At 41.9% G+C, this 13,553-nt stretch overlaps 1 protein-coding gene across 3 annotated transcripts in view; it reads right to left on the bottom strand.

Moving 5' to 3' along the window:
* Nucleotides 1–13,553, bottom strand: part of LOC145397742 (sodium/potassium/calcium exchanger Nckx30C-like) — a 256,908-nt gene that overhangs the window by 41,398 nt on the left and 201,957 nt on the right. For all 3 annotated transcript variants that reach the window (XM_080270760.1, XM_080270762.1, XM_080270761.1), the window contains exon 3: nt 10,107–10,236. In XM_080270760.1, coding sequence (XP_080126886.1) covers nt 10,107–10,236 — 130 coding nt within the window. The remainder of the gene's footprint in view (nt 1–10,106; nt 10,237–13,553) is intronic.

Raw genomic sequence — 13,553 nt, 5'->3', positions numbered from 1 at the left:
CATCCCAGTATCTGCGTGTTTGTGGGGAAGGCTCAGTCAGCGTTGCCAGTGTCTATCCTGCATCACTTTCTATCTCACATAAATCTTTTCAAGCTTTACAGTATCCTTTTTATTATTTTCTATTTATGTTCACTAATTGTATGTGTGATTAGCAACTTCCTGATTCAGTAAAATGAATGTCGCTCCCCACCCCATCAGACTGAGATGTCCCCACCACACACAAGACTGGGGAGGACAATATACTGACCACCCTGTGAAGAATGCATAGGAAGCGTGAAAAAGGAGTGCTGGCAACAAGGTAACTGTGCAAAAAGAGCTCACTACAGCATGCTGGTTTGCTGTAGCCAGTGGTTATATAGGTCTCATGCAAAGGCCGCGCGTGGAACAGCTCCTCAAAAGAAAAGAAAACTCAGACTGAATGCCTATCAACTGCACGAAGGTTATTAAGGCAGAGAGTATATTTGTATGTCTGCTAATTCCGTATCTACAATAATACGACTGGCTACTGTTAGTGCTACTTCAAGGTCCCCAGTTGTAATGTTGGGTGAATGGGGACAAAGGGGAAGGAAAACTTTGTGAGAGAGTCTGGTCTGTCCAAGAACTGAACCCGTGTCTCATAACAGCAAGTGAGTGTGTTTAACCACCTTAGTCTCGTTTGCTTAGGTGGCTTGTTTATGCCTCTTCCTTACCAGCTTATCTTTGTATGGAACACGTCATCATCATCATGCCAACCGTTTTTCCTGTCTTTATCATCATCATCACCATCATCATGCCTATCGTTTTTCCTTTCATCATCATTATCATCATCATCATCTCTCTTTTCCTCCCTAAGGCTGGGATGAGGTAGGGTCCAGAGAGGATGAAAAACGCTAACCTCATTTTCATAAACTATGTCGATTGAAAACGGCATAAGTATCATGTAAGGAAATGTTAAGGGGTAATGTGCAAAACAGATCGCTTAGGAAAAGGTATGGGAAAGCCTCTGTACCTTGAGTGGCATAGGAGGCTTCGTTGGACCTCTTCCTTAGCGATTTATTTTCCAGATTACACCTTACTATTCTCCCGTAAGCTCTTTTTGTAATATCGACGTAATATATAAATAAAGTACAAAGGCATGTTTACGTGCCATTTACAGCAATACGCTAGTAAGGAAGAAGTGCTAAGGAGCCTTCCTAAGTGACGAGATAAGTGGCTTGAAGTGTTCTGGGATTAAGAGTGAAGTAAAGTGCAGGTCAAGTTGTCACCTTCACTCCCTCTTCCCAATATGGTGTGGCAGATGGCGAGATCCCGAGGTTTAGCTGGTAATAAAATGCTCCTCAGAATAAAGCGCTCATCTATACTGTTCCTCAAATAAAGTGCTCCTCTGAATTAAGTTATCGTGAAAGTAGAGCGTTTCTTGAAATAAAGTGTTCTCAGACGTGTTCCATAATGAAATGTTTCTCGCAATAAACTGTTCCCCATAATAAAGTGTACGCCCACCTAGTGCCTCAAAATAGTGTTCCCTGGAGTAAAGTGCACCTCAAACCTGTGTTCCTCAAAATACAATGTTCCTCAGTACTTAGCCCTATGAAGCTTCTGGAATTAACGGCGAAAGGGACCACAGGCCAAGCTGTTACCTTCACCCTCCAGATGTATGACGTCACCCCGAGGCCTAGCTGGCAAATAAGTGTTCCTCAGAATAAAGTGTTCCTAAAAACAGTGTTCCACAGAATAATGTGTTCCTCAGAATAAAGTGTTCCTCTGAATAAAGGGTTCCTCAGAATAGCGTTCTCCAGAATAAAGTGTTCTTCCGAATAGTGTTCCTCGGAATAAAGTGTTCCTTGGAATTGTGTTCCTCAGAATAACGTGACCACAGAATAAAGTGTTCCTCGGAATAGTGTTCCTCAGAATAAAGTTTTCTTCGGAATAAATTGTTCCTCGGAAATGTTCCTCAGAATATAAGTGTTCTTTGGAATAAAATGTTCCTTGGAATAAAGTCTTCCTCAGAATTAAGTGTTCCTCGGAATAGTGCTCCTCAGAATAAAGTGTTCCTCAGAATAAACTATTGCTCAAAGTAAAGTTTTAATCAGAACAGGGTTCCTCAAAATATACTATTCCTCAAATTACACTGTTCTCAGACTAATGGGTTCCTCTGAATAGTGTTCCTCAGAAAAAAAAAAATCCTTGTGCTTAAAGTGTTCCTCAGAATATGATCCTGTAGGAGTGTTCTCAAATTAACAGCGAAGGGGACAACAGGGCAAGCTGTTACCTTCCCCTGGACATAACAGCCTGGCATATGACGTGACCCGAGGCTTAGTTGGCCATAAAGTGTTCCTCAGAGGCGTCACCCGCTCCCAGGATTGCTGTCTTTACGGCAAATTTACTTTTACGGCACAAATCTAATGGTATGGTATTGCTGGCGGGTTGTTTTGCGGGGAAGGGTGTGGGGCAAGGGCGTGATGAGGGCAATAAACGCCTTCACAACGCCTGCCGGATGAAACCAACGGCAGGGGGAGATGGCATTCCATTTTCACGTCACATTAAAAGTACAAAAGATTTTACTGGATAGACTGCTAGACAAAACATTATGATTACTCGACTTCGTACACATTTAGAAGATAAATAATTATTTAGAATTTTATAATTTGATACGCATCATACAAGGTAAAGTTGTCCGCCCTGGAAGATGGAACGTGGGAACCAGCGCTGTTCGCAAGAAAACTAACGTATTTGATATGGCCCGACTCTCTTGAACTGGCTTGACTAGAATTTTCTTGGCCCCCAAAACTTACATACAAAATTTCGGAATGATATGTAAACTCTAATAATATTACTGGAAAAAAAAAATAATAATAATTTTACGTTACTCCCTATGTAACCAACATGGAAACTTTGACCAGATAATGGTAGGATTCGTCCAAAGGTCACGTTAAATACATAACCTCATTGCACCAGTGTCACTCAAGTTACTTAGATTATTCTCTCTCTCTCTTTCGCCAAACGCCAGAATCCCGGAAGGGTGGGCACAAACAAATCGGCTCCATGTCATCCTCTCCTCCGCCATCACGCTGCCCTTTTTTAAACTCACACCACTCTTTCTCATATACCACTTCACCCCATCCATCCATCACATCCCAACACCCCTCATATGCCACTCCATCCCATCCCTCCATCTCATCCGCGCCCTCCTTCTTCCCATCCCACCCCCCACCTCACATACACTCTCCTAGTCAATCTGCGCGCGTGTGTGTGTGTGTGTGTGTGTGTGTGTGTGTGTGTGTGTGTGTGTGTGTGTGTGACATTTACATCACTTCCGAGACGACTCAGGTACTCGGTCGACTAGTACTCTTACATTGTGCATTTCTGTGTGTGTATGTATTGTGAATTCTGTGGATGTTGGTACTGTCCATTTCTGTGCGTGTTTGTCTCCATTATGCATTTATATGTATGTGTTTGAACTGTGTATTTGTGTGTGCATGTATGTAGGTATATATATCTATCTATCTACCTACCTATGTATCTGTCTATATCTACCAATATGTATAAGTGTATAACCTCACCCCTGAACACCCCCCATAAGGCTTGGACCCCAACCCTCAAAACGGGACAGTGACTCGGCGAGGGAGTGACTGACACACTGAGGGACACTGTGTATTTGGGCCGCCTTTCCGGATGTGACAGAATTTATGAGAGATTGGTGCTTTGAGCTGTAGGTACCATGGGGATGAGCTGCATATGAAATTACGGAACTACTACTCTCAACAAGGAATCTTAACCATGCCAAGAAGATGAAAGCTGCAGTGATCGTTCAGAAATCCATCGATATTATTCAGCTTAGCGCAAATACTGTAAGGATGGGCTTAATGAAAACTATATCTATCCCATTCAGCTGAAAAGCCTCCCTTAAGCTTAATAAACTAATCTTGAGGTAGGAAGATGAAAAAACAAAGCAATCATAGTGAAGGAGTAAAACAGTGCCGGTGCTGGACGGGACGTGGCTCTTCTGACACAGTGCCAAGAGATCAGAGAGTGCCAATAGATCAACAAGTGCCAATAACGAGGTCAACATGTGCCAAGAGACAGATCAACAAGTGCCAACAGCTAGACCAACATATGCCAGAAGGTAAATCAGTGTGTCGATAGATCACAAGTCCCAACAGATCAACAAGTGCCAAAAAATAAGTGCCAGGAGCTAGATCAACGTGTGCCTACAAATAGATCTAGAACTTCCAACAAACACATCAAACTACAAGCGCTGGCAGATCAACAAGAGACGAAAATGAACAAGTGTTCATAGATCAACAAGTGCCAAGAGACAAACAAGTGCCAAAGGACAAGTGCCTCTAGCTAGATCAAAGTGGCCAACACACCACTGATCTCGAACTTCCAACAGACATATCAACCCACAAGAGCCAAAAGATCAACAAATGACAATAGAATAAGTGCTCATAGATCAACAAGTGCCAATAGTTAGATCAGCATGTGCCAACAGACAGATCTACAACTTCAAACCGATATATCAACGCACAAGTGCCATTAGATTAACAAATGCCAACAAATCAACAAGTGCCATCAGTAAGTTCAATAAAACGTGTCAATAGAATTAGTGCCAGTAGCTCAACAAGTGTTAATAGATCACTAAGTGCCAATAAATCAACAGGTGCCAACAGATAAAGATGTGCCAGATGATCAAACTGTGTCAATAAAGCAAGGAGCCGAGACACAGAAAAAAGGAAAATGATATTAAGACGAAAAAGCGGGGACAAAGGAGAGGAAGTATTAAGTGACGGAGGACAATGGGGGAGGAGGGAGGTGTTGTCTGGGAGGGAGCACCACTTAAAGAAGGAAGATTTATTATTTTTTAGTTCTGGGCTGGAATATATTTTTGTTTCAGTTTATGTATTTACCCCTTTATTTATTTATCTTCCTAGTTATTTATTTTAGTTATGTGTTTGAGGAGCTATTGCTGCTAGTGAATGAAAAAATTAGCTGGAAAATTGCTGCTGGGATAAGAGCATCGAATGGAGAGGAAAGCTTTGTTGGGAGAGGATGGTTACTGACCCAAGGAGTGGATAGAGCTATGTTATTGAGGAAGAACACTGACTGGAGGAGAGAAAACTTGTTATGGCGGAAGAAGACTGACTGAAGAAGTGAAAGCTTTGTTGCGGAGACATGTTAAAGGAGGGGAGAGAAGGCTGTGCTAAAGGAGGAGGAATACAGTATGAGAAAACGTCTGGAGTGGATAGAAAGCTTTGTTGAGGAGGAAAATACTGACTGGCAGAGACCGTCGAGTGAAGAGAAGATCCAGCGGGGAGTAGAATGTCTTTTGGAGAGGCGCCATGAGATTAACGAAAACCTTTATATGAAGGGAAGGACGTCGCTAAGGCTCGTATTTACACAGGATTATATGAATCGTTTATGGTGAAAATACGTCTCCATAAATGTTGGATATTATTAGGGATCAGTTTGTTTCTAATACTTTCTTACTTTAATATTCACTCCATATTTGACTGTGAAGTATTTGGCAACTTTATGTGTGAAAACAAAGGTAGACTAAAGCAATTTTATGCACAACTTAAGTTTAAGAGTGTTTATAAATGCTGGGTTAGAGAAAGGCTGAGGGGAGGGGGGAGGAGTAACAGTAATAACGAGAAAAAGACGAATTGAAACTAACTATAAAAAATGGAATTATATGGGAAGTGAGAAAGAAAATGATATACAAGTACCAGACGTTTCTACAACAGGAGAAACGGGAAACAGACAGCAACAGAAGACACAGAAAAACACAACAACAAAAAAAGAGAAAACGAAGGGCAGTTAGTATGCAACAGGAAAAACAAGGAAAAATGACAAAAAAAAAATCAGTACTAAGGAAACAGGAAACAGGACGCACGTGGAGAGAGAGAGAGAGAGAGAGAGAGAGAGAAGAAACATGTGAGGGACTGGATCACAGCAGGAGAAACCGATGGCAACATGAAATACAGGTCACAACAGAAGAAACAGATAAGGGAAACAGAAAGCAACAGAAAAAAAAAAAAGGAACTCGATGGCGGAATAGACAAAGAGAAAGAACGCAACAGAAAGTAACAGGAGATCATATCGGAGAAAGAGAACACAGAACAACAGAAGAGAGACAGGCGGCGGGAGAAACTGATAAGAGAAACGGAAAACAACAGGAGAAAGAGAGAAGAAACTACACAGCCATAACCTCTGACTGATTTCCACCCAAACCTAATCACCTCCTCCGTATGAGACAAGAGTGATTCAAATGAGATAAGGTATTCATGATAACGTCGCGCCCTGAACTTTGACCTCGACCCGTGACTTTGACCTCTGTTCGATCTGCACCAAAATTTAATCACCTCTTACCACCCCAACACACAATGCATGAGCCAATTTTTATCCAAATCGAGTTAGATATTTGTGAGATATTTTGTTGACATACACAGACATTCACTTGTAGAATCTGAGTGGAGTCCTTTTTAGTATGGTCCTGCTGCTGCCAGAGATTTTTTTTTTTCCTTTTTTTTTTTTTTTTTTTTTTTTTTCCCATCTGACCCCTCTAGTTCGAAAAACCTCTCCTGTTCTAAAGAAAATCGTCTGGAAATGGGAGGCCTTAAATGTGAAATAAGTTCCCGTGCTCAGTGGGTTAAAGTACACAGCCAGACGGTTTCCTTCACCATATCTACGTCTTCGGCCTCGCGTAGAAACAAAACACGACACGGTTATAAGATCACAACAGGAGAACCATTGCTACAGAAGAACCATTACCACAGGAGAATCAGGGAAACAAAGCACAAAAGGAGAAAAATAAAGGCAGGGGAAAAAGAAACATCACTAAAGCGGAAACGGAACAAATCACAAGAAAAACATAACTGGAGAAATTAGCGAACAGATCAAAATGGCAGAAACATGAAACAAATCACAAAAGGAGAAACACCACAACAGAAGAAACGTATTACAGTAGGAGAAAGAGGAAACAGATCACAACACGAGAAACACATCACAACAGGATAGACAAAGGGAAACAACAGGATTACCGGATTAAAACGGGGAAAAACAGTAAAGAAGCTCAATACAAAGATATGTCAGTTGGAAGAGAATACCACAACAAGAATCTTAAAACGATAAAGAAGGAAGCTTACGTAAAACATTATTAAACTGGGAACAGAAAATCGAGGGGAAAACACGGACCAATATAAGATGGAGGAGCATTCAGACAGTGCAATACCCGCGTCCTACTTGTTTAGGATGGAAGTAGTCGATCAAATGGCCTAACCTTTGACCTTGATCTGTGACCTTGATTTTGGATATATTCAACAAAAATTTAATCACTTTTGCACTGGTGGTCCTCAATCATTATTAAAAATTTGTTGCACTTCCACAATGTTGCTAACTGAGAGACAGAAAGACAGAGCAGAACAACAAACAAACGGAGTCAAGCGAATTGCACGCGCGAATGTAACGAAAACCATCACCACCACCACAACAGATCGACAAATAAACACCAGATAATCGCGCCGTAAGACAATAAGTGGCTGATGAGTAACATAAATACGGCCCAGATATAGGAAACTCAAATCAATACTGTTAAAAAAATGGTAAACAATAAATTCTGGAATAAGTTACAACAGACACAGAATAATCGCAAGCTGGTCATTGCAATAGGACGGTAAAACAAGTATACCATCAGAGAGAAACAAAATGTAATTACAACAACACAAACCTCCCAAAAATAAAACTGGAAATGCAATGTAGCCGACGGGAGAAGAAAAAGAGACGGGCTGAGCTCATAAGCGGCTTGGAGAGATTGTGAAGGACGGGATGCAAGTGGAAATACAAGAGCGAGGCTTCGAAAAAATACATTAGTCCAGCAGAGAGTGTGAAAAAAAAAAAAATAGTGGCGGATATCCGACTTAAAGAGCCGACTATACGAGGTTCTGAGAAACTCGTTATATTATTTGCTTTACACAGTTACGAGTATTACATGTGATGCTTTGAATCTACTACGGAACAGTTTTTTTAAAAGTTGTAATTTCTTCGTAACTTGGTAGTTTTGGTAGCTGCAACCCCAGGCTCACCTGAACCCAGTGGACTGCAGGCTGAACTTTCTCTCTCCTGCAGACCACTATCCTCCTTCTGGGGGTGACAGGGAGGGTGTTGAGGGACATTTATATAAACAAGCATCTCCGACATCCAGTTATATCGGTGCCACCACGTGAAGGCGTCCCTCTCCAGCACCTCATAACTTGATAAAAACATAAACCTAACCTCTTCAGCACGATGACGTCCTTATTCAATTGTTACTTTTTCCAGACGTCATTTTGGCATTTAAGAGACTACGAAGTGGAGGATCATACAGAGCTTACAGTACGAGGGGGTGCTCTATAAGATGAATAAATTACAGGGTAGTCCATATATAACACTGTTCTTCGATTCCGCTGAGTGATTTCTCGCGTGTTACGGGTACGGTCCAGTCACCGTTATCAGTGTCAATCCTGCATCATTTATTCCTCTCCTACTCCCTCCTGCCTTACGTTGTCAATGTCTATCCAGAATCAATTATTCCTCTCCTACTCCCCCCTGCCATATGTTATCAATGTCTATCTAGCATCATTTATTCATTTCACACTCCCCATTGTCACACGCACACCCACACCAGCAGACTGAGCCATCCTCGCAACACAATACCACCAGATGAGTTTCCAGTGCAGAGCTATTTACGGACCACCCTGTTGTCTCATGTCAGTTAGTACCAAATAAAATCACGTCCTCGGGCTGAAGGAGATAAAACCATACTCTTTGTACACTAACTTGGCCCAAATTTCCATCCCCTTGTATCTTATTTCTTGTTGCTCAATGGCAGAAAAAGACAATACTACGGCTCTACATCCTTTTTCATAGCACTTCTTCGTGACTAGCAGCATATTCTACTGTAGTGTACGACTCAGCATGCATGATGGAGGGAATTAATTTTAGGCCAAGTCAGAGTAAAAGGAGTATAGGAAAGTGGCGAAGGACTTGTGTTACTATGTGTGTGTCCTTAGGCGTCACAGACAAGGATAACAGTGTACCAGGCCTGTGTGTTTCTGGTATAAATGGCTCCGTAGCACCGATTCCTTAGCGATTTATTTTGTACATCACACCTTAGCATTATCTTGTATGTTATTTCTATTGTTTTAACACTGACACATTTTACACCAATAATATACATGACGGTGCTGAGGGATACTGTGCAGGATAAATCACTAAAGAAGAGGTGTTACGCAATCTCTAAAGCCATTTAAAATACGACCCTATGTTATGACTAGCATTCATACTCAGAGGAGGGTGGAAAGTGCCCCCTCTCAGTAGCGGAAGAGGAACGAGTGTATGCTTAGTAAATATAAAGCTGGCTGCGTTGACATACACCTTCACGAATATTCCACTGGCACAAAGGTTTCAAATTCAGCTGGTATGAAAAAGTATGACTTCGTTCAGTGTGACTTAACTTACAAAATGGTACTTCGTTGGGGAAAAAAAAAGACGAATATTTGTGTGCTGGAAATTAACTTAAAAATAAACTATCAAAGAAGGGGAGGATCCTGTGCTCCAATCGGCTATGTAACTGGGACTCAATAGGCTGCCTGAACCATAAACCAACAATATATTGCCTTAAGGTGTACACATCCCTGCAGGACACAACCCCAACTGAATTACGCTAAGCCTGGATCAAAGCTAAGGCACGAGGGCTGGCGTGTAAAGCACCTCATGCATAGTCGGGGTCAGAAGTTGTGCAGGGGAGTCTATGTTGGAGAAAGTACAGCAGGTGTCAAAAACTATGTTGGAGAGTCAGTGGTGATCGAAGCTGCGTACCTCCGTTACCACTGACTCCGGTGATACAGCTTTTTACCCAGACTGTACAACTGGCACAACTTTCCATCCCTACTGTACCTCCGCGTGACACAACTTCTGAACCCCACTGTACCCCAGACGGACTTGCTTATCCTATCCCTGGCCTGTGATGGTGGAGTGTCAGGGAGGCCGAGGACCCTGACAGCGGCGCAACAAGAGGCAGCAGCGGCAGCAGCAGGGCGGCATCACCACCAGCAGCAGCAGCCAGGAGGGAGGGGAGAGGCGGGACTCACCGTCGTGCAGAGGGTCGATGGTGTGGATCATCAGCTGCAGGAGGCCGTGACGGAACTTGGTGCCGGAGTGAAGGACGGGAGCCGAGGGGCGCCGCTCCCCGCGCTGGGCTGGCTGGGGCCCCGCCGCGTGCTGCACAACGGGAAGACACACACACGTCAATACTTCACATACAACAGAGTTATGGCAGTAAGTTGTGTAGTGTATTCTTAAATGATACACAGGAAGAGTAATGTACAATATTCTACGATGATACACAGGATTGTATAACAGGTTTTCTATAATAGTGTGGAGTGAGCATGAAATGAATATGACTCCGTGGATAATGAAGTGAGCGATGACAGTTTTTATACCTTTAGGACTGTTCTTGAGTGGACAAGGTGGCCTGATGTTAGCCTAAATAAAATTACTAGGCGTGCTGAAGACAGTACCATACTGCAAGTCTCTGATCAATAGGATTTTCTCTGCTGAATATAGTCGCCAGGTATTGGTTCGCATAATATACATAAGTGTAGCCATAAAAATGAAAGGGTAAGCTCATGGATAGCATATTTTTACCAGCGCCAGGTTCTTAAGACTCAAGATTATAATGATACAGTTGTTGCCTCCTTTGTGCTGTATGTGGCTGCCTGACACTTCCTACTGGGAATGTTTGTACCGTCTCTCAGAGGAAAAATATACTGTGGAAATTGTTATCATAAATCCAAGAATCAACGAACATAAGTTTAATGAACATACTGACAGATTAGCACGTACTCCAGTCAATACCAGTGGGTATTTTCTTTTCTTGTTTTATATGTTATGGCGGATACAAAAGACTCCGGAGAGATGATTAGTAAAAGCAAAGAAATAGAATTAGAGGAAAACTTTTAAAACAATTAGAGTGGAAAGTGTTGATGTCTGCTGGGTGACAAGGAAACGCTTCGAATAATTTCAGAGGCGGCGTTGATATTATACTCGTTTTACTCTAACTCGGTCTAAAATTCTAGTCGCTCCATCTCAAATGCAGAGTTGCAGCAAGAGGTTAACACTAGAATATGGTGCTAGTCACGAAGAGATGTAATGGAGTTTGTGTAGTGCCGCAATACTGTCTTTTCCTGCCAATGACCTACGTGAAATAAGCTATAAAAAGACGAAAATTTGAGCCAAGTTAACGTGAAAGAACTACAGTTAGGTCTGAACTGATCCTGGCTTCCTCACAGTTCGCTGGTGGTCTGTAGGAAAGGCTTTACACTGGACGAGATCACTATAAAATAATATAAAAGTTAAATCGTGTACCACTTCCGTTTTCTATTTTAGATTAAGCGGATAAAGAGGCGATCAATGCAGGCTATCTGATCAAATCACGTGGAAACTGGGAGATTTTAATAAACCAGGAGTGAATTCTGGGCCAATGAGTATCTACAGTTACGAACAAAACCACAATTTACAATCTTGTTTTCTTTGCAAATTATATGGAAACTGAGAGACAAAATTATGAAGCCTCTTTAATAAACCAGCGGCGAACTTTAAGCCAATAAGTAACTGGAGTTGTGGGCAAAACCGCAATTTACAACTTTGTTTTCAAAAGTAAAATCCGGCTTCACGAACGCAAGAAAACTTAGGAGCCCCGCACCTTGGTTCCTCCGCGCTTGGCTGGGTTCAGAGGGCGCAGGCCACGATAAATAAGTCCTGATGTCGGGAAAACCTCTCCTCCAGGGTGATAAAGAAGAGAAATAGAGAAGGAACGGAGAGGAAAAGATAAGAGTAAATGTGCGAGAGGAAAGGAGGAACAGCGTCGTGGCTCACGGAGAGAGAGAGAGAGAGAGAGAGAGAGAGAGAGAGAGAGGGGGTGGGGGGAAGTGAACATTTATTAGAATCAGGACTGAGGAAAGGAAGAGGAGAATCAGTGAGGAAAGGAGTGAGGATCCTCGTACCAAGGCACAGAGATACGCAGGGAGACGATTTCTGATAAGGGGATGCGAGGTGTTGGCAAGTGAATGGGAAATGAAGAGAAAAAATTAATCCACTGGTGAAAAAAATATCCCGACCACAGAAAAAAAATATAAGTATTATTATTTTTAGGGATTACGATATTAACGAAAATTTTATCAGAGCTACGTGTAAGAATTTTCTGAGACGTAAACTGCAGACTTGAATTTTGGAAAGAATTTTGGTTGCATCTGGGCATATATTTCACCGCTGAGTTAGTGAAGCTAGCTACTGGTTGAAAGTTAGTCTCATTTGTATTACAAGAATAACTAAATGATATCAACTTTACACTATGCGTACGCTAGTCACATCAATAATTCATAAAAGCTCTACTGTATACTTGCTTGAGGTGTAACGTTATGGTATACAAATGAATGTACACTCTGCCTATCTGTCTGTCTGTCTCGCACACACACACACACACACACAACGCCGTGCTAATTTAATACCCCATAAGAGTCCTGCGCTTCCCATTATTCCTTGAGTCAGCCATCCATCTTGAGTGACGTGGAGCAGACAGGTTCCCATCCCGCTACTCCCACCCTCATCACTCTTCTATAGACAATTTCCTCACGCTTCTCAGGCCGGCTTTGGCTCCTCTCCTTCCCCCTTTTATAGTTTTTTTTTCTCTCTATTCCTTTACTTCTCGTTTTCCTCCCTTTTTTTATGGCTCTCTTTTTTTTTCTAGTCTTTTACTTTTTTCTCACTTCTTTACAAGAGTGTTCTAGTTTTCTCTTTGCCACTTGTTTCTTTTCTACATTTTTTTTCTATCCTTTTTCTTCTTTCTGCCTTTCATTATAAAAGTTTTCTAGTATACTGTTTACCATTTCTACTTTTACCTTCTTTAAAATAGTGTTTTAGTTCTCTTCGTAGTTTCCATAGCTTATCTGTAGTATTCTTTCTTCTTCTTTCTTTATGCTCTTCTTTACAATGTATTCCAGTTCCCTCTTTGCCACGTCCTGTTCTTTTACTTCTATGTGACTCGAGTGTGTGGTTCTTCAATGTACCCACTTCTATGGCACACCCACAACGGCTGTTCTGTGGCCTTTCCTTTTATCCTTCTTTTCTATGGCGTTCTGTGTTCTTACTCGCTTCCCTTTGTGACCCACATTAGTCTCTGCTTTTCGCTATTGTTAATTCTGTACCCTCCTCTCCCTCTGTCTCTTTATTTTTTGCTTTCTGTGCACTTTACCACTCTCTCCTCCGGTATCACTCGTCCCCTTGTATTCTGCTCTGTGGCTTTTTAATTTTTCTCGTGGTTCTCTCCATACTCTTGCCAGTCTCTTTAGGTTCTCATCTTTACTGACTCTTGCATCTGTATCCTGTTCTGCGGCTCTATGTGATTTTCTTTATGGTTTCTCTGCACACTCTGCTAAAACTCGTCGTTGTAATTTATCCTTCTGTATTTTCTTCTGTGACTACCGGAATGTGACTTTTCTTTTGTGGTTTCTCTCCACACATTCTCCCATTGCCTCCTC

This window comes from Coenobita brevimanus, chromosome 43 (genome assembly GCF_032717465.1).
Source record: "Coenobita brevimanus isolate Jiangsu-jjx chromosome 43, ASM3271746v2, whole genome shotgun sequence".
In the NCBI taxonomy this organism is placed as follows: Eukaryota; Metazoa; Arthropoda; class Malacostraca; order Decapoda; family Coenobitidae; genus Coenobita; species Coenobita brevimanus.
Note: the sequence above shows the minus strand (reverse complement) of the source record. Positions and strands in the feature narration are given on the sequence as shown.